The 25,976-nt window shown below is 38.2% G+C and overlaps 1 protein-coding gene across 10 annotated transcripts in view; it reads right to left on the bottom strand.

Annotated features, from left to right (window-relative positions):
- The window catches only part of Scaper (S-phase cyclin A associated protein in the ER), a 394,758-nt gene extending 383,431 nt beyond the window's left edge, over positions 1 to 11,327 (bottom strand). For 2 of the 10 annotated variants that reach the window (XM_063243410.1, XM_063243409.1), the window contains exon 1: positions 11,208 to 11,277. Coding sequence is in view for 2 of the 10 variants with exons in the window: in XM_063243414.1 (XP_063099484.1) it covers positions 2,157 to 2,162 (6 nt within the window). In the remaining 8 variants the exon portion in view is untranslated. Of the gene's footprint in view, positions 1 to 2,156; positions 2,254 to 5,311; positions 5,404 to 11,207 lie in introns of all 10 variants that reach the window. The other 8 variants (XM_023562283.2, XM_063243411.1, XM_063243414.1 and 5 more) reach the window with 7 other exon arrangements.
- Positions 11,328 to 25,976: the final 14,649 nt, after the last annotated feature.

Here is a 25,976-nt window from a genome sequence, read left to right as displayed (position 1 = left end):
TGGTATAGGTTAAGTGTAGTATACACATTTCCAACTTAAAGTACTGTCAACTTACAATGCGTGTAGTAAGACATAACCCCAATGTAAGTCAAGGAGTATCTGAAATGTCCAACATTTAAATAAAAAATTACTAGACATGCCAGGCCCAGTGGTGTGTGCCTGGCTACTAGGGAAGGTGATATGGCAGGATCACTTCAACCCAGGAGTTCAAGGACATCCTGGGTAACAGTAAGACTCCATCTTGGGAAAATGTGCAAACATACCAGAAAACAAGTAAATGACTGAAAACAAAAAAAATTAGAGGAAATAGAAATATACCCACATATGAGCAAAATAATGACAATATCAAAGATTTTAAGTCTAATTAAAATGACCTAAAACAAAAAAGAACAAAGGCCTCCATCATCAACAGAAGAATAAACAAAGAAAATGTGATATACATGCACAATGGCATAGTACTGAGTCATAAAGAAAAAATCATGTCATTTGCAGGAAAATGGATAGGACTAGAGCTGTCATGTTAAGTAAAACAAGCCAGGCTTAGAAAGTCAAATATCTCATGTGAGGAATCTAGAAAAAAGTTTTTAAAGAGAAGTGAAAGAAGCTGAGGGAGATCAGGAGCAAGGAAGAAAAGGAAAGGCTGATGGAGGAAACAATTAGTTCGATACATACACAGATACACGATATGAAACCCACTGCTCTCTACAACTAATTGTATTAACTTTTTTTTAAAAAAACTGACTTTAAAAAAGATTAAAATTTTCCACCAAGAACTAAAAATCTAACAGTAGAAAAGCCTGGCCATTCCCTCTATTAATTGAGTAGCCAAGGTTAACATTGAGCAGGCTGCATCCCCATCAGACACCTCACAGTGCACTGAGAACATACTGTTACCATGGAATATGGTGCCCAAAATGCGAATGCTGACTCCAATCATGAAGAAATAGAATATAAATCAAGGGAAATTCTTCAAAATAACTGAATAATTCTTCAAAACTAGCCAAGCCAAGAAAAACAAAGAAAGGCTGAGGAACTGTTCCAGATTAAAGGAGACCAGACTCTTTACAACTAAGTAGATCAAAATAAAACACTCAGAGATACTGAGATGATGACAAGTATCTGCTCTGGATTATATAACAGATGTCCAAATTTTGATAGATGAATTTTGGTTATATAATTATGAAAATATCTTTTTTCTTAGGTAATGCTCACTGAAGTATTTTGGGATCAAGGAGTACACTGACTTCATATACTTTCAAATAGTTCAGTTTATAACCAAAATAACCTCACTGTGAGAATTTTTAGAATAATGCAGGCGAAAGGAAAATGACAGATATGAAAGCTCAAAACCTTAGAATTAAGGGGCAGAATAAAATGTGAGGGATAAGAAAGGTCACAGGCAGGTGCACTACCATCTTTGCACCACAGAAAGAAACTCTGCCTTGGGCCCCACACTGAAGTTTGAAGGGGTCCACCTACCAAAAATAAGATACAAAATCAGTAACCCACTGTATAACCAGAAATTAAGAGAAAGAGACTCAGAAATTGAACTTGTTCCCCCTCTATACACCTAGACAATGAGGGGAGGGATATAAGGGGTGATTCACAGCCTTTATGCTAAGAAAACCAGAGTACAAATGTATCTACTTGTGTTTAAGGGTAGTCATACCATGTTTCCCAAAGGAAGTGTCTAGACAGACTGCATTCCCCATTAACTCCATTCCTCTTCCTCTTCCTCAGTCAGAGATATTTAAGAAAATAATCAGAACTGCCTAGAAATCTTGAGCTGGAAAGTAAAAGTGTGCATGCCAGGCAGCTGCTCACTTTAGCGCCCTACCCTGGACAGACTTGCCACATCAGTTCCCAGCTGGTCAGCTCAGCCCTACCTGGCCTGGGGAGAGTACACTCCCTTCAGGACTGGGCCCTGATGGGAAAGCGTCCTGGCCTGTACCTTCTCATAACTCTTTACTATTAAGACATGAAAGACTCTGGCTATCATCTGTATGCCTATCCTAGTCCCACAAGGGGTAAGGACATGCCTGAAGACACAGCAAAAGTTCCTGAAGCAAAGGCTAAATTTAAAAAGATGATATGTGACAAGTGGATGGAGGAAAGAGGAAAACCATGGTTAGTCTTAAGTCAGCCTGATCACTCACCATCATTCTTTAAATCTCTTCTGTGCCAAGATCATTTACCAATATTTAATCTTTAAATCTCTTCTGTGCCAAGATCTAAAACCAGGGGGTATGACACCTAAAATAAAAAATACACATAAACCTTTAGTTATGACATTTTTCAGAAAATCAAATGTATTCATCAAAAGATATAAAGCTCAACCTCATGAGTTTCACTTCACATTAAACACTCAAAAACATCACTCCTTTTCCCTGCCTGTTAGTAGCTAACAAAAAGTAACTAAGACTATGATATAACAGGCTTTAAATACTGTACACTAAGTAACAGCACCTTAATGCTTTCCAAAAAACAAAAGAAAATGGGACCAGGTGTAAAGGCACACACCTGTAACCCTAGCACTTGGGAGCCTGAGGCGAGAGGATCACAGTGAGTTCAAGGGCAGCCTAGGCTACAAGTGTCTTAAAAAGACAATGATAAATTAACAAACAAAGTATATGTGCTGCCAAAGCAAGCAGCATAAATAAAATTTTTAAAAACTAAAATGGAAAAAACAAGTGTTGTTTACATGAGTAGGTAACATATTCCAATCCAAAATCATTAAGCTGTTTTTACTACAGTATGCATACACTTTATATCCTGACCCATACATTGCCTCTGCCTCCCAAGTTAAGACTATCTTTACCAATTATGTATTTACATTGAATAGATCTTACCTTTTAGGGAGCCTACTTAATGTGGCCAAACCTTTACTTAAATCTAAAGCACAGAAACACAAAGGAACAGGAAAAATGGCTAACCCTATCATAAGCCAATGAACAAAGAAAAGAAGCAACTAAAACCAGACTCCCTTTTGGGATAAAAACTGGTATAGTTGATAAAGTGTCAACTTGGGCATTTTAGAAGTTTAACTAAGCAACTCAGCAGGGAGCCAGGGTCCTTATTTGTCAAGAAGGCAGGGAGACGGTCTGCGTGCTATACCCATGGGATGGGGGGGTGGGGTACCCTGCTTACAGTATAAGGAAGAGGCTTGTTCTCCCCTTTTGCTCTTGATGTTTTTGCTGTTTTCTGCTGCCTTCAAGAGTTGCCCCATGTGTCATGTCACCTTGATTTAAAGCCAGCTGATGATGGACTGAAACCTCTATAAAGTGTGTACAAACTGTGAGCTCAATAAACCTTTCCTTCCTTAGTTTTGAGTGTCAGGTACTTTGTCCCAGCAATGAGAGAAAAGTAACTAAGACAAAAATCTAGGTCATACCTAGCATACATGAGGCCCTGAGTTCAATCCCAGCCCAGGGGTAGGGTGAAGCAGTCCCTCAAACGCAAGCATATGTCCCCACAAAAAGTTATACACAGATGTTCATTCAGCATTATGTATGATAGGAACAAATACCATGGCTATCAATCAACAAATGCCTAAATATCCATATAATGTTATATCATCTGACTATAAAGGGGAATAAAGTGCTGGGACAGTTTACCACAGGGATGAACTGTGAAAACATTGTGCTCAGTGAAATGACAACATATTGCATGGTTCTATTTAATATCAAATGTCCACAGCAGTCAAACCCAGAGAGTCAAAACACAGATTAGTGATTACCAGAGGTAAGAGAGTTGCGGGGAAATAAGAGTGACCACTAATGAGTATAGGGTTGATAAAAATGTTCCAAAATTCATCACAGTAATGATTTACAACTTTGTAAATGCAGGTTTTTTTAAACAGGTGATTTATTTTGTATATGAATATCTCAATAAAGATGGCATTTTTTTATAAATATAATGCCGTTCCATCAGAGGGTGAAAACCAGTGTTTGCTCAGCCACCAAATGCTGAGTTTGCTCTTTTCCCTTTCTTCTCCATCTTGTATTCATTTCGGTACCACTCACTGTCATCTTTATGTTCCCAGACACACTGGAGCATCAGGGATTCACACTTGTTGCACTTCAATCTGGAACGCTACTGCTCAGTCTTTGCTCAAATGTCACTTTCTCAGTGAGGTCTTTGCAGGCAACTGATTTAAAACTGCAGCCCTTCCAGACAAAAGCTATGCAAGTTCATTACAACTAACCTAGCTTTACAAGATATAGTAAGGGGAGTTCTTCAAGTTGAAATGAGAGGATACTAGTGATGTATATATCAACAAAACATACTATAAATTTATATTGTATAATTTTTGTCAATTATAATAATAAACCTATCCACCACCACTGGCACTCCTCATCTCCCTCCTCCTTTAGAACACTTAAAACTTCAGGTCATTTACTTACTAAGTGTGCTGTGTGCCACTCTGTAATAAATAGAACAGAAGATCTGTGATGCTTACAGGCCTTTACTGCTATAGCCCCAGAACACAGACCAGCATGTGACACTGAGTAGATATTATTTATTTACTGATGAATGCAGCCCTACTACAAACAAAATCTCTGGTTATTTTGTTTGATCTTCTCACCTTCTACACACTCAAAGCCTATCAATTCTCCAAAGCCATTTCAGACCACTGGCCTTTGAAAAAACTACTTCTATTCCTGGCACTGGATGTAAGCAAGGGTCTGTGCCTGATCCACAAACCCCCTGTTCCAAGGTATCCCCAGCCCAGGCAGTACATCTTTATATCCCTGCTGACAGGCCTTCATATGAACTCACACACCATTTACCTGAATCCTTGGCCTCTACAGAGGTGGAGAAAACACGATATACTGAAAAAAGTATAGTCATCAATCAGTCAACTCACTGGCTATGTGACCCTGAGAAGTCATTTAACATCCCTGTAAATAGTATTTTCATTTATGAAAATTAAGGCTAAGCATTTTATACAAATGTTCATCCCAACTTTATTCACAATTGCCCAAAATTGGAAACAGCCCAAATATCCATCAATAGAAGAATACACAATTAAATTATAATTTATCCATATTACAGAATAATACCAATACAAGGAATGAATATTAATACACGTAACAAAATAGAATCACAATTTTCTCTTCCATAGTATGACCTCTGGTTTACAAAGTTAAATGGAAAAATGCTGAAGTTCAAAGTTCAACTAGTTAAAACAGTACCTGATAAATAAGTACCCAAATTATTTCTGAAATATATAAAACCAAGCACATAATAGATTCCCAATATTTCCCTCTTTTCCCAATTTCCCTTACATTAGGGAGCTTTTCTGTACTACCTTTTAAGATGCTGAAGAAAGGATCACTAATTCAGTGTTCTCTTCCCCTCCTTACCACAGTCCCTTATGAACAGTAGGTACTTTTCACATGACTGAAAAAAAAGATAAGAACACCAGATGGCTCATGGATTATGCAGAAATACCTCCTTTTGGTCATTCTGCAATCAGTGAAGACACATAGTTTATCAGCCTGGTCTTTTTATCACTATGTCTTCTGCATTACTGTTCAATTTGGCACTTGACAGACTACTGTCTCTACCTCTAAGCTGAAAGTCAATCATGCACTTGAAATACATGATTTTCTTTCTTTGTCCCTTGCTTAAATCCAGGATAATTCTATGGACAAACAGGTACTACAATATGTATATTAATAAATACAGTAGTACCTTGGTTCACAAACTTGATTATTTCTGTAATTCTGGTTATAAACTAAGATGAACAAGAACCAAATCAAATTCAATAGGTAGGTTCAGTGTCAACCTTATCAGAAAATTTGAGGTTCTTACCCAGTTCTGTTTGCAACCAGAATCATAGAGAGAATTGAGTCTGTGAATTGAGATACCATTGTATAAGGAGGCATGTATGTTTCACAGTAGAGTATTTAAATATCACAAAGGTTTTCTAGGGGATAATCCTCTTAATATGAATTTAGAAACCAATTAAAAGCTGGGACTACACATATTTATAATCTGAGGACTCAGGAGGGGTTTGCCATGAGTTCAATGCCAGCCTGAATTAGATACCGAGACCCTCTCTCAAAACATATCTCCCCCCAAAAAAATAATAAATGCCAATTGAGAGACAGAGTGCACAAGATAAATTGCAAAAACACATATCAGGTTAAATAACACTGGGTACAAGGTTGTGTCCTCATTTTTTTAAAAAAGTACATGAAGGGATAATATGTACATGAAAAGATGACGAAATCATTAGTCATTAGGGAAATACAAATCAAAACTACTATGAAATACCACTTCACATCTACCAAGTCACCATCAAAAAGACAAAAATGTTGGAGAGGATATGGAGAAACTGGAATCCTCATACAATGCAGTGGGAATTTAAAATGGTATAGTTGATTCGGTAAACAATATGATAGTTACTACAGGACTCAGAACTACTATATCTTCACGAAAAATGAAAATACAAGTCCACACAAAAACTTATATAAGAATGTTCATAGGAACATTGCTCATAATAGCAAAAGCAACCCAAGTGTCCACCTACTGACAAATGGATAAAAAAAACATGATATGCCCACACATAGAACGAGATTCAATCACAATCAGGAAGGAAGTGCTAATACATGAGACAGTATAGATAAATCTTGAAAACATGACAAACAAAAGAATCTAAACACAAGAGACCACAAAATATATGACTTCATAATGTACTACATCCTGAATAAGCAAATCTATAGAAACACAAAATAGATTAGTGGTGGGCTGCTGCAAGGGACAAGTTGGAAAAAGAAGAAAGATGGCGCCATGGAAAGAGAATAACTACTGTTACAGAGTTTCACATTAGGGTGTTGAAAATGTTCTAAAATTAATTTTGGTAATTGATGCACAACTCTGTTAATCCTTTAAACACCAATGAAGTCTGTACTGTAAATGGATAGATTTTACATATGTGAAATATAGCGTAATAAAGCTGCTTTAAAAACAAAAAACTTTTTTCTAACCCAAATTTTAGTTGCTCTTCTATGTTATTTTTCTTAACTAAGTACCACTCATCCTATTTCTTACATAGTTTATCTTTAACCACATTTTTATTTAAATTTTAAAAAGAAAATTCGTTAACACCAGCATACATGTAAAAGCAGCTAAAATAAAGTAAATGTGGATCTAGCAGTGGTATTCAAATAAATGCAATATGAGAAGCTCTGGGCTGCAGCAAATAATGGTCAAGCACAAAAATAAATAAATAAAAGAAGTCAATATCAAGGAATGAACACTAGGACTGACTGGTTCTATAAGGTGCCAGAACAAGCTGGTGCCTATGGCAATCGAAGCCTCCATTGTCTCAGTTCTGTCCTGCAGTCCCAGAATATCTGTAGAGACATCTGAGAGTCCTAGAGACAGAAATGTGAAGATTGCCTAAGAGCCAGGAAAGGTTTCTTTCTTTTCATCTTCTGAGTTTGGATACACAGGCTGTAAAGAAGAGAGGAGTTAAATGGCAAGCCCATAGGCAGGAGAAGCCTGCTAAGAGCACTACTTCTAAAATCACAGGTTCATCAAGCTGAAATTGCATAGCACATTTATGAACTGTTCACATATTTGCTAACAGATTATTTGAAAACTGAGATTTATAATCACAGTTACTCTTCAATGTTCACAAAATCTATCACCCATGTTTTTGCTTCTTTAAGTTTAAGAAAATCTGCATGTATGGCTTTCTGAGTCCAGTACCTAAAAAATGTTGTTATAGATGCACTTTAAAAATTATAAAATTATCAGTAACTTTTCACATTTTTGCTAAATGGAAAGAAACTGTATTATGGTTTTTAAAAATGAGTATTTGGAAGAATAATATGGCCATTTTCTAATGCCTTGTTCCTTAGTGAGGTTTTCAATTATTTCTATACATACTGTCATGAATACATTACCAAAGGCATTTACACCAGGCAGGTGCTGTGCCACTGAGCTATATTCCTGACCCTCTTTCAAATAAATTTTTAAGGCAAATTCTACAAAACCTATTATCAATCAGTAAAAGCCAAACATATTTGTGAAAAAGGCCACTGCCTAGCTGAAATTGCAAACACAACTTGTTTTTTGAGATAGGGTCTCAGTATGTAGCCCAGGCTGGCCTCAAACTTGAAGCTATCTTCCTGTGTCAGTCTCTGAAGTGCTAGAATTTCAGTTGTGCACCACCACTCCTGGCTCAGAATTTTATTAATTATGTATTTTAATTTTCATTATCCAAGTCACTTGCAGTTTTCATATCTACAATTTCAGAAATGCCAATTCCATAACAGATATCAGATTGCACCATTAGAAGAAATTCTGTTAAACTTCTCACTAAATAACACCACTGCTCTCTAAGTGTATAAGGAATGTTCAAAGGTGATTCTTCTCCTTTACAACTAGGTTGAGCTGTAGTTGGGCACGAATGTGAAAAAAAGAATCTCAAGTCCTTTCATCTTATTTACCTTTGAAAGATTCCTGAAAAGGGGCTAGAGATAAAGCTCAGTGGCAAAGCACCTGCCTAGCAAGCGCAAGGTCATAAGTTCAATCCTCTGTACCAATAAATAAACATTATAGTAAAAAAGAAGGTCCTGAAAAGGAGTTGAATGAAGGCATTGTTTTACTATCACATTAATCATTTGATTCTTAAGTGCTAATGAGGCATGAAGGAACAGCACTTTTTAAACCTGCTAAAGACACTATATCCTTGAGATTCCCAACCACAAAATTATTTATTTACAAACACATTTGTATGGTAACACTGATTATGCTCCACAACTAGATGTTTAAATACAGTACTATACGGTCTCAATATTTCTCTCCCCTCAAAACTAACATGTTGAAATCCTAGCTCTCAAGGTGATGGAACTCTGGGAAATAAGAACTGAAAAGAGGGTAGGGCCCTCAAAAATGAGATTAATGTCTCCTATGAAAGAGATCTTTCCCCGTTCTGCCATAAGAGAATACAGCTGGAAATTGCCATTTGTGGACCAGGAAGAAGGGCACCACCAAAGCTGGAATCTGCTAGCACCTTCATTTTGGACTTCCTGGCCTCTGAAACTGTGAAAAACAAATCTTTCTTATCAATAAGCCAGCCAAGGGTATTTTATTATAGGATGTCAAATGGCATAAGCACACAGTTTTTTAAACTCAGGTCACAGGAGTGGGAAAAAATGAATGAACAGTATTTGCTGAATGTTGTAGTCAGGGGTTGTGAGGAGAACAATTAGAATCAGGACACAGAATTCATATTATTATTTTATGATGGTCACCCAGAGTTTAACACAAGGAAGTACAGGAAATCTGTCCACAACACTAACAACTCAGAATATTCAACCAAGGGCCTGGATTTCATAGCAATGTCCTCCATGAGTCCAGATGAAAACCTAGAGCCCACGCCAATACCTCCCACGAGTCCAACTGGAGTCTAGAACCCACAAGAAGGACTCATGAGAGTCTATTTTACAGATAAGTGCTGGGAAGACCCAAAGGTCATCGGTGGAAGCTAGAAAGTCCATGCTAGCGGGGTGAAGGAGTTGTGCTGGTACATTAAGGATTCTACACTGGAGCCGAGAAGTCACACTCATAATAAAGGTCAGGGCTGTCCTGGAAAGCACTACAGTCATTCTCAGCAACACAGAGGTCTGCAGCTCCTCTGACAATAAGAACAGTCAAGTACATGCCAAAAAGCTAGCATGATGAGTTTGTCATGGAAATTAATAGGCACATGTCTTCCCCTCCACAGCCAGGAAGTGATGCTGGATGTAAGGAGCAGAGCTTCTCCAGGAGAACCAATGGCTCAAAACAGCAACACTTAAGAGAAACCCACAATGCCTTTCTTCTCCTTCTCCAGGTCTCTATTTATGTTGGCAACTTTCCTCAGATGGAACATCTACGCTCAGCATCATGTTGATTTAATTCAGCTGGTGTTAAGTTGATCACCAATTTTTAATCCATAACACTGAAGTTGCTTTAAATGTTACAGACACCTCAGTTATCACTACCAATCAGTTTATGAGATGCAAATTATCCCTACACTACAGAACAGGAAAACTCAAGGCTAGAAAAATTAATCTGCCAAAGGACAAGTGTGGAGAGACTGTGACTCAAACTCAGATTGGTCTGCTTTTGAAGGCACCATATCATCCTTTGTTCCACAAAGATAACTTTCCAACTCACATTAAAAATTCGATTTATATAATTCAGTGAGAGAATGCTTACATAGCATTCTGCAAGGTCCAAGGTTCAATCCCCAACACCACACACACACACACACACACACACACACACACATTAAGTAATAAAAATAATTCTTTGATGGGTTATTACTCCAATGATTTCACTATTCAATCTCTGACAATACATTTTGAGTAAAAGACACACAGTAGTTTACAGAAAAGAAAATAGCATCAAAGCTAGGCCAGAGTGAGGTTCTAGCTAGACTACTAAACTGAGCTCAGATAGTTCAGTCCCAGATCTGACAGCCGGTGATGAGGAGCAAGCTATAAACTCTCAGCCCCGCCTTGGATTGCTTAGGACAAGTGATGTTGATTAAATAAACCTGTAAATTACAGTTATATAAGGAATCTCTGTCACTTCTGTGAGATGAAGACAGGAAACTGCCGTTTTCAGGACAGTAAGTTGACACAAATGAGAAACCTGCACAGAAAGCCTCCAGACCTTGGGCAGGCGGGCGCTTGACAGCAGCAGGTGCAGCATGGAGCGCTCTTTCTGCCGCTGTCTCACAACCCCGAGCCCATACCGAATCCGGCCTCTCCCGGGGCACGAGTGGGAGACACGCGCGGTAAGGTGTGAAGACAGATCCAGGAGGACCGCAACAAGGGAGGGCGGCCTGCGACCCCAGGAGACAGGCCTGGGTGACAGCAGACTCTGCAAATCCGAGCCTGCCCAGAGTCCCGAGCCCACGATGGCGACCACCTGTCCCTAAGGCACGAAGAGGGGATTCCGAGACCCCAGCAGCCCAGACACTGCAAAGCCGGGGACCCCCGCCGGGGCCTGAGGAACACTTGCCAGCCCGCACCGCGCTACTGCTCGGCCTCCTCAGCAGCCTGGCTCCCCGCCCCCAGCGGCGCCCTTGCCCCGCTCCGCCCGCGCCCAGGTGAGAAGAGGTGAGCTGCGCCGCCATCTTGTCCCCGGCCCCGCCACACCACCGCCGCCCGCGCCCCAGGACCCTCTCAGACACTCACCTCGCGGCCCTGCGCAGTACGGGCGGCTCCGCGCGTCCCACGGGGAGAGGCGGGACTAGGCGGGATGGTTAAGAGGGGCGGGGCCGGACGGCCTGCGGCGCGCCACGTGACTCTGGCGCACTCTCGGCACCGGCACGCAGGCGCAGTTGAGTCCACACCACCGGAGCACCGGGCTGAAAGTGGAAGTACTGCTAGGACTTGTGCCGCGCAGTTCATTATATGTGCATGGCTCGCACCACCGTCTCGGCTCTTCGGTGCACACCCTCGCCTGTCTCATCACCTCAGTCCGCCAGAGGTGCACTTCAAAGCCGCACGCATGAAAGCCAACGCGTGAAAGCCACGGCGAGGACACATATGACCTTTAACCTATTAATAGGCGGCATAACACTGATCAGTTAGTGCGTGATTTTAAAATCACAGCCCCTTTGTTCTGTTTTGTTTTTATTCTCTTTAAAACAAAAAATAATAATAATGAAATTTTTAAAAATCACAATCCCAAACTAGCCAGGGAAAAGCTGCACTTGCCTGACAAGCATGAGATTGTGAGTTCAATCCCCAGTAACCCCCCAAAACAATCATTAAATGAGGAGTGTCTTACTATGACTGAAGCTATGGGCCCATTCCCCCTCCACTCATCTGAATTTGGGAACATCCCAGGGCCAACCCTCCCCCTGTATTTATCCTAAGGAGACAGAAATAAGAAAAACAAAGACCCTATGGAAATTCCTAGAATTCTATGCCAGGAGGCATGTGTGAAAGAGCAGCTGTGCATTTTTCATCTTTCCTTTTCATTCATATCATTTTTCCTTTCTAGTTCCCATGACCTAATGGCATGGAGTTTAGCTTTATCAGAGGATGCCCTGAGGCAGCACAGGTCAAGAACTGATCCAGAGGAAACTTTGTAAGGTTCTTAAAACATAATTCTTATTGTTCCTGTCCACAGACTCATAGGGAATGCCACATCCATGCTACCTGACTCTATGCTTGAATGCCTTTTCATGCAGTCCCTAGAATAAATTTGATCCCTCCCAAAGGCTAACTTCTTACCAACCTGCACAGCCAAACCCCCCACCCCAGGAAATAAAGACAACCTCCTAGGCCTACCCCATACTAGGTCTGGATCTGTCAGAAAACTCAACAGTTAAGCCTCCCACCATTCTAACCTTTTAAAAAGTGACAGATGTAGATGGTACTTTACTTCTGACTTCAGATCTTTTTCCTCAGTCATGGATGTTTAGCAATGCACAAAGAAACTGGGAAAAATTTTCAGAGGACTCTAAAAAGTGCTAACTGATCCCATACCACTCTGACAATGGCTTTTGACCTGACCTGATGAGATGTCTACATCATCCTAGTACAGAAAGAGGATTATAAGAGCTTCAAAACAGGCCAGTGAAGAGCTTTACCCAATGATAAGCAGCTAATTATGTGTTATTTGGACCCCAAGAAGGATCTAGGTGATATTACAACACTGAGAGTGGAAAAACCAAAGGAAGATTATATATTCAGGCTGCCTTACTGGGCATAGACAAGGACAGGTCCACACCTGTAAATTATGATGTCACTCAGGGCTCTGATGAAAATCCTGCTGCTTTCCAGCACCAACTTGAAAATAACTCTGTAAATACACTAATTTAATCCTGGTGACTAGAAAGGGCCAAATTATCTTGGGACAGTATTTTATTAACCAATCAATTCAAGATATTGGGAGGAAACTCCAACAAAACGCCTATAAACTAGGATAAGTCAATTGGTCAATGTGATTTACACTGTCTTTAACAATCTTGACAAAGAAAAGGACAAATGGGAGTTAGGTACAGAGAAATACCAGGCTAAAACCAAACTAACGTGATAAGTGAGGCTCATAATAAAGTTTATGCCACTAAGGAGAATCAAGATAATCCAAAGGGTGATGGAGGTAAATTTGAGTACTCCAAGTGCAAGTGATCAGGGCACTGGGCAAAGAAGTGCCCTCAAAAGTCACCAAGTTTTTGCTGAGCCTGCCTGAACACGGATAGAGACCCTTGACACTGGAGGAGAGACTGCCCTCATTCCCGAAATGGGATGAGCTCATCCACCATCATGGTGACCAGGGAAGAATGCCCTGATGGTGAATGACAGTGCCCAACGTGGCCTGTGTGGCCCACACACAAGGACATCTTCATCACCTTTCAGGAGCCATGGGTAACTGTGGATGTAACAAACAGCAGATTCATTCCTTCTCCCTACTGGGGCATCTTACTCAATTCTGACCTCTTACTGGAGTGAGTTATCCTCAATTGTTGTGGGCCTTGAAGGAGTTAACCAGTCAGTTTTCTTTACCGTCTCTGAAATGCTGATAGGAAGATTTTTTTTTTGTAAGCTGACTTCATGGTAATACCAAAATTCTCTATACCAGTAGTTGGAAGAAACACTCTTCCTTCTCAGGGCCACTTTATCATTCAGTCCTCTGACAACCCATTGTTGCCAGGGACCCAGCCAGCCTACTTAACTGGAGTTTCTGTTCCAAAATAAAGAAAGAGGCTCTCTGACATACGATTGATATAATCTGAGTTACTTGTCATAAACTGTCATAAGATTGGGTATGCATACCCATCATCAATTAAAAGTGATATATAGAATAGGCTTGAACACATCAAAAAGACACAGAACTCCAGGAAAAGTTATCTGTCACTCCGTGTTGAAGGAAAAGAAACTTAGACCTGGTTTAAAGATAAGTCCGCATAATACATTGCCATCAGTCAAAAATGGATTACTGTGATCCTACTATTCTATTCAGAAATGGCTCTGAAATAAAACGGTTCAAGGCAATCTTCTTGGTGAGGGAAAACTGTGGACAGCACATCTGGATGTCCACTTTACTTGGAAGGAATCATGAGCTGAGCCCCAGATCCATTCTGACTCCTAGGTAATGGCTAATGGTTTTTCCTGTTACTCAGAGACTTGTAAAAACAATATTGGAGTATTGGTAACAAGGAAATCTAAGGAAAAATGGTATGAGAAGACATGTCAGAAGTGATGAGTATTAAGAAAACTTTTGTGCTCCACGTGAATGCTTACCCAGGGGCCCCCACAGAATAGTCAAATGGACAATCAGACTTATTCTGTGGACACTGGTGAACTTGTTTATTAAGTGATGCCAGACCCTGTGAAGTTGACCCTTGCATTACTAGCTGTGGCCAGGATGAGGCCACCAATGGTATTGACAACATGGACTTTCTTCTCTGAGACAGAAGACCAGCCTGACAACAGCAGGAGCTAACATGGTGTCCCTGATATATAGAGCACCACTCCTCAGGACACTGGGGCCATGTTGATTATATTAGATTTCTTTCATCACGGAGGGATGGAGATTATCCTCACTAGAATAAACACATCTTTGCTTTCAATATCCAAAGTGATTGCACAGTGTCACCACCTGTGGATGTATGACATGTCATAATCCTATGATTCATTGTTATTTTATGATGTGCTTGGTTGTTTCTTATCAAGAATCTCATTTGAAAGCAAGAGAAACAAGATCATCCTCTTAGAATTGACTAATCTTATTACACACTTCATCATCTGAAAACAAGTGACTTGGTAGATTGGTGTAATGGCAAATTGAAGCCATAATTGGTGCACCACTGGTGAGATATGTCCTGCAAGATCAAGCACAGTCCTACAGGCTCAAGCAGATTCTTGGAGCCAGTGACCAACAGATGGTGCTGTTCCTCTACAACCAAAATACCCAGGTTCTGGAAACTATTAAACCTAATGACCCATTGACAAAATTTAGTTTCCTTTCTCCACGACTTTAGATTCTCTTAGTTTATAGATTTTTGTTCCTATTTCTTGTTCTTGTACAGAGAAAAGATCTTAGGAGAAGGTAGCTTATCTGAGAGGTGATTCCAGTGAGCATAAATAGGAAAAAATAGAAAAATGAGTCAGAGATGAGATCAGTAATACCGAGCAAATGACCATTGTGAACTACTGAAGGTCAATCTCATCAAGAACCCTTGGAGAAACAAGTGTTAGGATTATCCTTCTGGAGGATGAGAAAGCAAGGCATATGCCCACCAACTACCAGTCATAGGCCATTACCTTCTTGATATTCCTGGACTGTGTTTTCCTTTGTCAAAGCACTAGAGAAAGAGAACCATTATATACTGCAGCTATGGGCAAACTCAGGTAGACTGAGGGGAAATGGGGAGAGGCAGCTCCTTAATGGGCTATAATTCCAAAGAGAAATGTGCTTTCATCATCCAGGAACATAATGATGTTGTTGTTGAATACAAATTGAAACTGTCACCTGACTATTTTAGGGTCTTCGTGCCACTAAACCAACATGCAGAGGAGGGTTTACAATACAGGATGGAGTAGTCAGTTACAATTAAAAAGGGAAATTTGGGTTGAAGTATGCAATGAGGACATGGAAGACCCTAGCAAAAACCTAGGAAATTACTGGAGACCCATTTTGTTTTTCCATCTTCAACAAAAATACGAGAAGGAGAACTCAATAAAGACAAGACTCAAGAAAAGCAAGACCACCAAGAACTCAGATCCTGCATGAACAAAGGTTTGTGTTACTATCAAGATAAAGGTCCACAACTAGCCAAAGACTAAGAGCAACGGGAATATGGGAAAAAGTAGTGACAGCAGGAAGTGATAAGTATCAACTTTATGCTTATAAGTGGTTTAAAGTAATGACTGAGAGGGGCTGGGGATTTGGCTCAGTGGCATAAGCACCTGCCTTGCAAGCAGGCAGTCGTGGGTTCAATCCCTGGTACTGATAAAAAGGAAAAAGGCAAAAAAAAAAAAAAAGTAATGACTGAGGAGGGTATGCATTCTTATTTTACATTAAAATTAACCAATTCTCCCTTCTATACTATTTTATATAAAATATACCAATGGTATTTTGCTTAACCAATTAGTGTACGTCACTAATCTCATTCATGTTGAAGACACCACAGGGCATCTTCATTTGGGAAATGTATAGTCAGTCACATGCTATTAGAAGCACAGAGTTGTCATAATGTAGGAGATAAATATGTTGGATAGCAATAGGTGTGGACCATGATAATTTCTTGCCTATTTGTTCTTAAATTCATTTTCTGATTTTTCTACATTCCCTGGAGGAAGTACATTTCCCAGGATTCCTAGGCAAGTGGCTTCCAGGTAAATTTGGCCAATAGAAGGTTCTATTAGAACACTGGAGTGCAAAATGAAGGAAATGTTGTTATTTCTTTCACTCCCTTCTCAGGTAGCATTTCCAGTATTGGTTCTGTTACCTCTGTATCTCCAGCTCCTACTAAACAATCCTTTACTTCATGATCCACATTTCCTGCCATGATTCTAGCTTTTGAATGTTAGTAGTTTTGGTCTCTGACTATAATTACGCTCTGTGGTCCCTCCATTACTAGAAGTAGTAGCAGTTGTACAATATCATTAATCTGTGGTTTATCTCATTGTCTAGTATTTGACTTCTCAGTTATTCCATAAACTGGGTTAAAATTCCTCTGCTTTTTCAAACCTGCCAATTATATTATTGAATCTTCTAATCCTTGAATATAGTATATGCTTTGGGTTTTAAAAATATTTTATTTCATTTCTCTTTTAGAATATAATGGGAGAGTATCTCATAGTATAGTAGGCAAAATCCCTTAGAACACTAAATCTAAAAGTCATTTAAAATCTGCTGTGCAGAGAACTTTCACATGTTTTATTATACTTCATCCTAAGTATTTGATTTTTTACAGACTATTGCAAAGAGTATTGTTTTTAAATTTTACTCCTAGCTGGAAACAGAAATTAAATTGATCAATCTTGTATGTAGTACAACTTCATATGTAGTAGTATTGCTAAAATTACTTATTTCATTATAGAAGATTATCTATAAATTCCTTTTGAATTCCTACATACAAAATAATAGTATTTGCAAATTCTGACAATTGTATTTCTTTCTTTCCAATACGTACACTTTTCATTTCTCCTTGTCTTCTTGCACTAGCTAGGACTTTTAGTACAATATTGAATAGAAGGGAAAACAGTGAATGTCTTTATATTTTTACTAGTCCTAGCGGGGAAGCATTTAATATTTTACCTTTAGATATAATAGCTTTGTAGATACTTTTCTTAGGTTAGGGAGGCACTGAACAAAAACAACTGCCAATTTACAATTTAATACCTAGTGAAATACATGCTTTGAAATTAAATTGATATAAAGACATTTCAGATAAACACAAACAGGGAAAATTAATCTACAACAGACCTACTCTAAAGGAAATACAGAATAGTTCTTTAGGTATGTTTCTATCTGGATCTTCTCTCTAGAGATTCAGGTTAAAAAAAAGCAATGACAGGATATATATGTGAGAAATTCTAAATGAATATTGATTGTATGAAATAGTAATAACTGTATTGTGGGGTTTAACACTGTTCACAGAAGTAATTGAAATATATGAAAATAATAGCAGAAAAATATATGGTAAGTAATAAATAAAGGGTTTATGGTCTTTGCATTGTTCAGAAAGTGGTACTGTGTTCTAATTTCTTTGAAAGAAATTTTCACATATGCAGAGTACCTGCTATAATTTGAGTAACACTAAAAGAAAGGCAAAAAGTGGATAGCTAACAAGCTATAGAACAAAAGGCAGAATAACAAAAAATGAATTAAGATGAGGCAAGAAGGCCAAGGATTTAGCTCAGTGGCATAAGTGCCTGCCTTTCAAGCACAAGGTTGTGAGTTCAATCCCCAGAACAAAAAAAAGATGAGGCAAGAAAAGAGAAAAAGTAGAACATAAAAGAGATTGAACAAGTAGGAAATAAATAGAAATGATGGACTTTAAACTTGTCAGTCATTACATTGAATATAAATGAAATAAATATTGCACTTAAAATGCTGAACTCAAAATTCCATTCTCTTTTCAAGAAACAAACAAATACAACATATGAGATTTAAAGTAAATTAATAGGGGCTGGGGATTTAGCTCAGTGGCATAAACGCCTGCCTTGCAAGCAGGCAGTTGTGAGTTCGATCCCTGGTACTGATAAAAAAGAAAAAGACAAAAAAAAAATTTAAAATAAAGTAAATTAATAGAAAAAGATACTCATAAATAGTAATCAAAAGTCTTGATATAATTATACTTGATATAATTATAGCATCACACAAAGTAGTCTTTATGACAAAAATAAATACAACTAAAGATAGAAAAATGGGGGAGATAGGATTGGAAAAAACATTAATGATAAATCACAGTTAGGAACAGAAGCTTTGTCTACTATTGCATGGTATCCTAATTATACATAACAATACTGTACTACACATTGCAAAAGCTATAAGAAAGGGTGTTCAAAAGAAAATGATCAATGTTTGCAGATATAGAGAAGTTTAACCCAATTTAAATATCTCGTAGTGTATGCATGTATGGAACATGACATGGTACTCCATTAATAAGTACAACTTTTATATCTTTGTGTATTAGTTTAAAAAGAATAGAGAAAAAATTTCATAGTGATACAATATTACTTCACTAGGAAAAAATGACAATCATAAACATATTAGTCCTTAATAATATAGCCTCAGCTGGTGCGGTGGTACATGCCTATAATCCCAGCACTCTGCAAATCTGAGACAGGAGGATGCACATTTGAACCCAGCCTGGGAAAATTAGCAAATTAGTGAAAACTTGTCTCAAACTAAAACAAACAGAGCCTCAAAATATACAACAAACATTAATAAAACTTTAAGAACATAAATATACAAATATAGTGGGAAATTATGAAACATATCACTCAGTAACTGATATGTACTAAGCAGACAAAATACCAGTATAGCCACCAAAGACCCACACTACACAATTAATATTACTGATTGACTTATACATAAAATATATATAAGAAATTGCAATCAACAGCCTCAAAATACATAGGAAACCTCCCCTACCACGTACATGGATGAGAACTCTTTCAAAGGAGGTTTGGATAGCAGGAGTCTGAGGTCTGCCCACTGTAGCAGAATAAATAATAGAAAACATCAGTTTTCACACTCCCTGTACATTCATGTTCTAATTCCACTCTCCTATTAAGGGAGGGCCTGGTAAGAACTTGTTTAATGAGGGCACATAGGATATGATGATATAAGTTCTTAGAGGATAGGAATCATATTTTGGAGAGAACTCAAAGGTCCAGCTTGTTATATGCAATACCAAAATAGATTGTGTATCTGATAAAAGCCATCTATGACAAACAAACAGCTAACACCATACTAAATACACAAAAAACTGAAAGCTTTCAGTCTGAAATCAGGAAGAAGACAAGGATGTCCAATATCACCACCCCTATTTAATATAGTGCTGGAAATTTTAGCCAGAGCAATTAGACATGAGAGAAAAATTAAAGAAATAAGGCTAGGAGAGAAAGAAGTTCAATTACCATTATTTGCAAATGACATAATAATCTACATAGAAGACCCCAAAAGTGCCACCAAAAGACTTTTACATTTAATAACCAAATTTAGTAGCAGAGCTGGATACAAAGTCATCACTCAAAAATCAATAGCATTCTAGTACCCAAACAACAAACTCACTGAGAGAGAAATTAGAGAAACTACACCGTTCACAGTAGCATCCAAAAGAATGAAATACTTAGGAATCAATCTAACAAAAGAAGTAAAAGATTTATACACTGAAAATTACAGCACTCTGAAAAAAAAAAAGAGAAATCAAAGAGGTATCAGAAAATATCCCTTGGTCATGGATAGGAAGAACCAACATTGTGGAAATGGCCATACTCTCAAAACTATTATACAAATTTAATGCAATCTCTATCAAAATACCATCAGTATACCTCACAGATCGAGAGAAAACATCCCTAAAATTCATTTGGAAGCAGAAGAGACCTAGAATAGCAAGGGCAATCCTGGGAAACAAAAGGCAAGGTAGAAGACATCGCAATCTCTGACTTGAAATTATATCACAAAGCTACTGTGATAATATCAGCATGATACTGGGGGGAAAAAAAGACCTGAGGATCAATGGAATAGATTAGAAGATGCAGACACAACTACAAACACACTTAGCCACCTTATCTTGGACAAAGGGGCCAAACATGTTCACTGGAAGACAAGTAGTCTCTTTAACAAACAGTGCTGGAAAAACTGGCTTTCTACATGCTGAAGACTAAAAATAGATTCATATCTATTGCCATGCACTAAACTAAAGTCAAAATGAATCAGAAATCTAAATATTAAAACAGAAACACCCAATCTACTGGAGATTGTAGGTAGAATTAGGTAGGTAGGTAGGTAGAAAGTAGGTAGAATTCTTCAAGACATGGGGTAGGCAGAGAGTTCATGAACAAAATCCAAACTGCATGGAAGTACTGCAAAGAATCAACAACTGGGATCTCGTCTTATTAAAAAGGTTCTGCACATCAAAAGAAACCACCAACAGAGTGAAAAGAAAACCCACAGAGTAGGAAAGAATTTTAGCCAACTGGGCCTCAGACAAAGGACTTCTATCTAGCACATTTAAAGAATTGAAAAAAAATCAAGTACCCCAAATTCAAAGACCCAGTCCCAAAATGGACATCTGAAATGAATACACATTTCTCAGATGAAGAAGTACAAATTTAAAATAAATACATGAAAAATGTTCAGCATTGGTCATTCAAAAAATACAAATTAAAATAGTCCTGAGATTCCATCTCACCCCAGAAAGAAAGACTATCATCAAGAAATAACCAATAACAAATCCTGACAGAGCTATGGGGAAAAACTTTCTCCACTAATGGTAGGAATGTAGATTGGTGTACTAGTCTACCATTGTGAAAATCGATGTGGAGATCCCTCAAAAAACTAGGATTAGAGGTCCTATTTGACTCAGCTATTTTCCTTCTTAGTATTTTCCTAGAAGAATTAAAAACTTCATACCACAGCGATATATGTGCACCTATGTTTAAAGCAGCACAATGTGTAGTAGCTGAATCTTCCTTTTTTTTTTTTTTTTTTTGTCTTTTTCCTTTTTATCAGTACCGGGGATCGAACTCACGACTGCCTGCTTGCAAGGCAGGCACTTACGCCACTGAGCTAAATCCCCAGCCCAATAGCTGAATCTTGGAATCATCCCAAATGCTCATCAATCGAGGAATTATAAAAAGATGTATTTTTATACAATAGAGTACTAATCAGTTATAAAGAGGAATTAACTCAAGGTATTTGTAGGTAAATGAATGCAACCAGACCATACTCATAAGTGAAGTAAAGCAAACTTGCACATATAAACATCAAATTGTCTCCATAGTGTTAAGAAACTGAAAAAGCAACTAAGATCCAAAATCTACAGTACAGATTGTGAAAGGGAACAAAATTGCTTAAAAGAAAAGAACAACTGGGAAGGGGGAAAAGAGAAAAGAAGGAAGGGGAAAAAAAGATATATATATGATAGCTAAAATAATTACACTGCTACTTTCTTTTAGTTCATTGGAAAGAATGGTTTGTGCTTATATTGTTTGATCAATTTTATATGACTATATCTCATAACCTGAGCAACTACTTTGAAGATAACAATATGCAATATATTAATCATTGCTAATTTCCTGTTATCCTGTCTATTCATTTCTCTTTAAAGTAAAATAAAAAATAAATAAACAAACAAAATAGATGACTGTTTCCAGAAGTCAGATGAAGCCAGGTGAAGCAACACCTGTCATGGGAGGTAGAGACACAACCAGGGAGCCAGAAGATAAAACTGAATTGCCAGAGAGAACACCTGAGATAAAATGTGGACATTTGCTGAGATTTTTAGGGGGTTCCTAGGCCTTCTAGGTCTTTCTGGACTATATTCCTTTGCTTTTTTGAGTTATTTCATTAATGGTAGAAGCTTCTTCTCCATTCTATTTTTGCATAAGGCACATATGACCACTATGTCTTAAATGTTTTTTGGCCCTGATAATTCATGCTGAAATGTAATCCCTGAAGCAAGGGAGTACTAGAGGCTCAGCCTATTGGAGGTGCCTGGTGCTGAGGCTTCAAAAGATCTGAGTAAGTAACGCCTTTTGCCCTTCCTTTTCTCCCGACAGGTGGCAACACAGCATCCTTCCCATTTGGAGGATGTAGCAACCAGGTGTCAACTGGAAACAGAGAGCAATCCTCACTGGATACCAATGCCACTGGCACCTTGACCTGGGAGCGCTCAGTATCCAGAACTATGAAAATACATTTCCATTGTGTGTGCATCATCTAGTCCTGAATATTTTGTTATAACTTTACCAGTGGATTAAGACGATGCCTTTAAAGATAAATACTGGATGTGATCAAAAGGTATGATGAATGTTTGAATTTTTTAAAAAGACACATTGCCATTAATTCCCCTCACTTTGAACACACTTATCCCATCATTGTTATCACTTTCTGAAGCAATTCTGAAAGGCTTTTTTTGTGAGTGTCTTTACAAGGTGTGATCAAAATACAGTGAATGCTACTGCCAAATGCTATTCAATAGAAAGGCAGGCTTGTAAAAACATGGCAGTGTGTCCTTATCCACCCTACTCACCAGATACGATACCTATGACTTCTGGCTTTTTCTCAAAGTCTGTGAAATGTTTTGAATTCAGCCATCAAGGCAGCTCTAACAATGCAACTAAGGGAAGAGAATTTCCAGAACTGCTTCAGAAGTGGCAAGAATGATGGTATGAATTTGTTCAAAGCAAAGAGGAGTATTCAGAGAGGGAAATGGCAATGTGTCTTTTACTGTAATATTTTCAAAATTTTAAATATTCACTGTAGTTTTTGATCATACAATGTAAACTGTATACTGTGTAAAAACTCTGGGAAGCTGCACATTATAACTGTTTATGGCAGTTATTCATGAGAATAAGATTTGTGATTTTTTTTCTTTTGCTTACTCGTGAATACTGATTTTCTTAAAACAAAACAATAGGCAGGCATTATTTGTGTAACTCCTTTGTTTACACACTATGTTGTAACACAAACCTTTTATTTTTAAATAGAAACTAACCTCAAAAGGCCTGAGTCTGACCCCTAATCAAAAAACAGAACAAAGCACACTCTCTGTGATGAAGTTGCACACAGGGCTTCTGTGTTTTCGTATATGCCATCAGATGATCACAGGAGGCTGGAAGGCATGGTGTGACCGACCACAAAGCAATGTCTGAGTTCCCTTCCTACAAACATTCCAGCACTTATAAACTTGTCTTTCAAAGTCATTCCATGCCTATCAGTTGTGGATTTCCTCTCACGAAACTATTTTCTGAGTTGGACTGGTAATGTCAAAAGTAAATCAATTATTATAATTCATAGGCCACTCCTTAAACCATAGCCTTATTCCTTCTGCTCTTTCTGTCATTATCGTATTTAGCTGAATTCCATCTCTTCTTTCTTTTTCTTTCTTTCTTTCTCTCTTTTATTTCTTTCTCTCATTATTTCTTTCTGTGCTTTATTTTTACTGCTAATATTTTTGACTAAGACCTCAAGGACTTGTATTGAAACCCTGAGGGAAACCGGTGGAAAAGAGTTCTGAGGTTTAATAAAGACTGAGGCTTGGGAGGACCTGAGACCAGGGATAGGGCTAGACATCTTGAATGTGAGGCCCAAAGGTAAAGTGACCCTACAACTTATTGCCACTCTGAGATATTTTTTGAGTGCATAAGGATTAATAATTATGTCAGGTCATCCAGGAAGTATAGACACTTCATTTTGGGTTCAGGGAGCAAGTCAGGGATCTGACTGAATCTGTGCACTTGGGCTGCCTTTAGCACAAGAGATGTACCTATATAACTGGCCAAGGGCCATAAATGTGAATTGCTGGAAGTAGAGGATAGTTTCTATTTGAGGTTAGAGCTAGGCAAGCACCATTATGTATATCCCAAGTCCAGATCTGTGTTTACTTTAGGGAAAACTGAATTTATTGGAAGAACTTCTGATAAATTATTGTGATTATATAATCAATTACACACACTCGTAGAGTACTTACAACTACTGTCTAGGAATTGTTACATGCCCACCTACCTACATATTGCCCGGCATTCTCTAAACACCACTATAACCCTGGAATTCTCACATCTCCTTCTTCCCTGACAAAAAGACTGACAAAAGATTTAACAGCCCACAAAGTCCTTCTAATTGCTTTATCCTTCACTCTAAATTGTCCACCCATTCACTGTCCTGCCTCTGTTCCTTTGTCTGCTGTTTCCCATCTGTACAAAGCTACAAGTGAATTGCGTTGTTTATTGTATCAAATCTCTTTCATTATGGTAGAAAAAGCCTTTAACACAAGTGTTCACACCATATATTAAGTGTTGCCATGTTTTTGAAACCATTGTTCCTTATAAAACACATTTTACCAAACTCAAAAGGTAATACCTCTACAAGTTCCTTTTTTGAATAGTTTTAAAGCTAAGGCAAGTACCAATAGTACATGCTTCGGAAGGAAGATCGGTATAGCTAAATTGGTACAAAAAAATTACTGAACTCTTATCAGTAAAGGCAGTAGGAGAAATGACACAGTTCCTGTTCTTAAGGCTCCCAGAATCTTGCAACAAAGCCAACAAGCAGTGCAGAAAACTGCAAAGTCGTGGCAAAGAGTACACGATGGAACAGAGAGATCTAAACCATCAGCAGTGTCCAGTGCCAGGGGATTAGAGAAGGCCTCCATAAGGAAATACCTATGCTAACTATGATTTTCTAAAGGGAAAAAAATTGAGCTTCTCCCCATGAATCTACTTTACGAAGAGTATTTAATATAGTAATCATACCAAACTTATCAGATGAGTTTCTATTATTCCATTTTTACAGAGTCTAAAAAGAACTGCCATTTGTGCAAGGTTTGTATGGTGAGCTATGGAGACCAAGGATTCACGCCCTGTGCTTCTGATTTCAAATTTGCCTGTGTTAGGGGCTGGGGGTTTAGCTCAGTGGCATAAGCGCCTGCCTTGCAGGCAGGCAGTCGTGAGTTCGATCCCTGGTACCGATAAAAACGAAAAAGACCAAAAAAAAAAAAAAAAAACAAAACTTCAAATTTGCCTGTGTTCTTTCCATTGCACCATGCTCCTTCCCATCAAGCAGAAGGACACACTCCTAATGGCTTTCAGTGTTGTCTGATGCCAACTAGCATTCAAGAGCAGAAAAACTCACGTAAGATAAAACAGAATCACAGATACTTTTGACACAAATGATAGCTGGCAAGCAAAAAGGACCCTTGGGTGTTGGGTAGGTTCAGAGATACGTATCCACACCCCAAAATTCACTGAACTATATGCTTAAGATTTGTGCACTTCATAATATTTAAATTAAACCTCAGCAAAAACAAAACTTGTCATGTGCTTTAATAGATCAAGAAAACTGATCTCTGGATTATCTGCTTTTTTGGGCATTTACTTATTTGAGATGCTTGTTTTTCTCTAAAAATAATAGATTGATCACAGGTAATGACAATGGCTGTCTTTTTTCTCTTGAACAAAGTGTTTACTGTGATCTGTTTGCAAACCATCCTCACTAAAAATCATCATGGGTTTAAGAGGTGGAGAGTTGCTTAGAGATCTCAGGGACTCTTAACTTTTTGAAATGTTCCTTTTGAAAAGCTGATGGAATCAAAGCCATACAGCTTCTACCCAGAAATGTTGATAGGTTAAAATTTTTTGCATAGGATTTGGCATCAACACACCACTGAACCCCCTGCAGAGACCCATTAGTAGTCCAAAGATCTCAAATCAAGATCTCCTGAGCTAAACCAATACACACACACACACACACACGCACACGCACACGCACAC

This window comes from Cavia porcellus, unplaced genomic scaffold, assembly GCF_034190915.1.
Source record: "Cavia porcellus strain 051 isolate PalLab524CR breed Dunkin Hartley unplaced genomic scaffold, mCavPor4.1 scaffold_38, whole genome shotgun sequence".
In the NCBI taxonomy this organism is placed as follows: Eukaryota; Metazoa; Chordata; class Mammalia; order Rodentia; family Caviidae; genus Cavia; species Cavia porcellus.
This window is presented reverse-complemented; position numbering and strand designations above follow the sequence as displayed.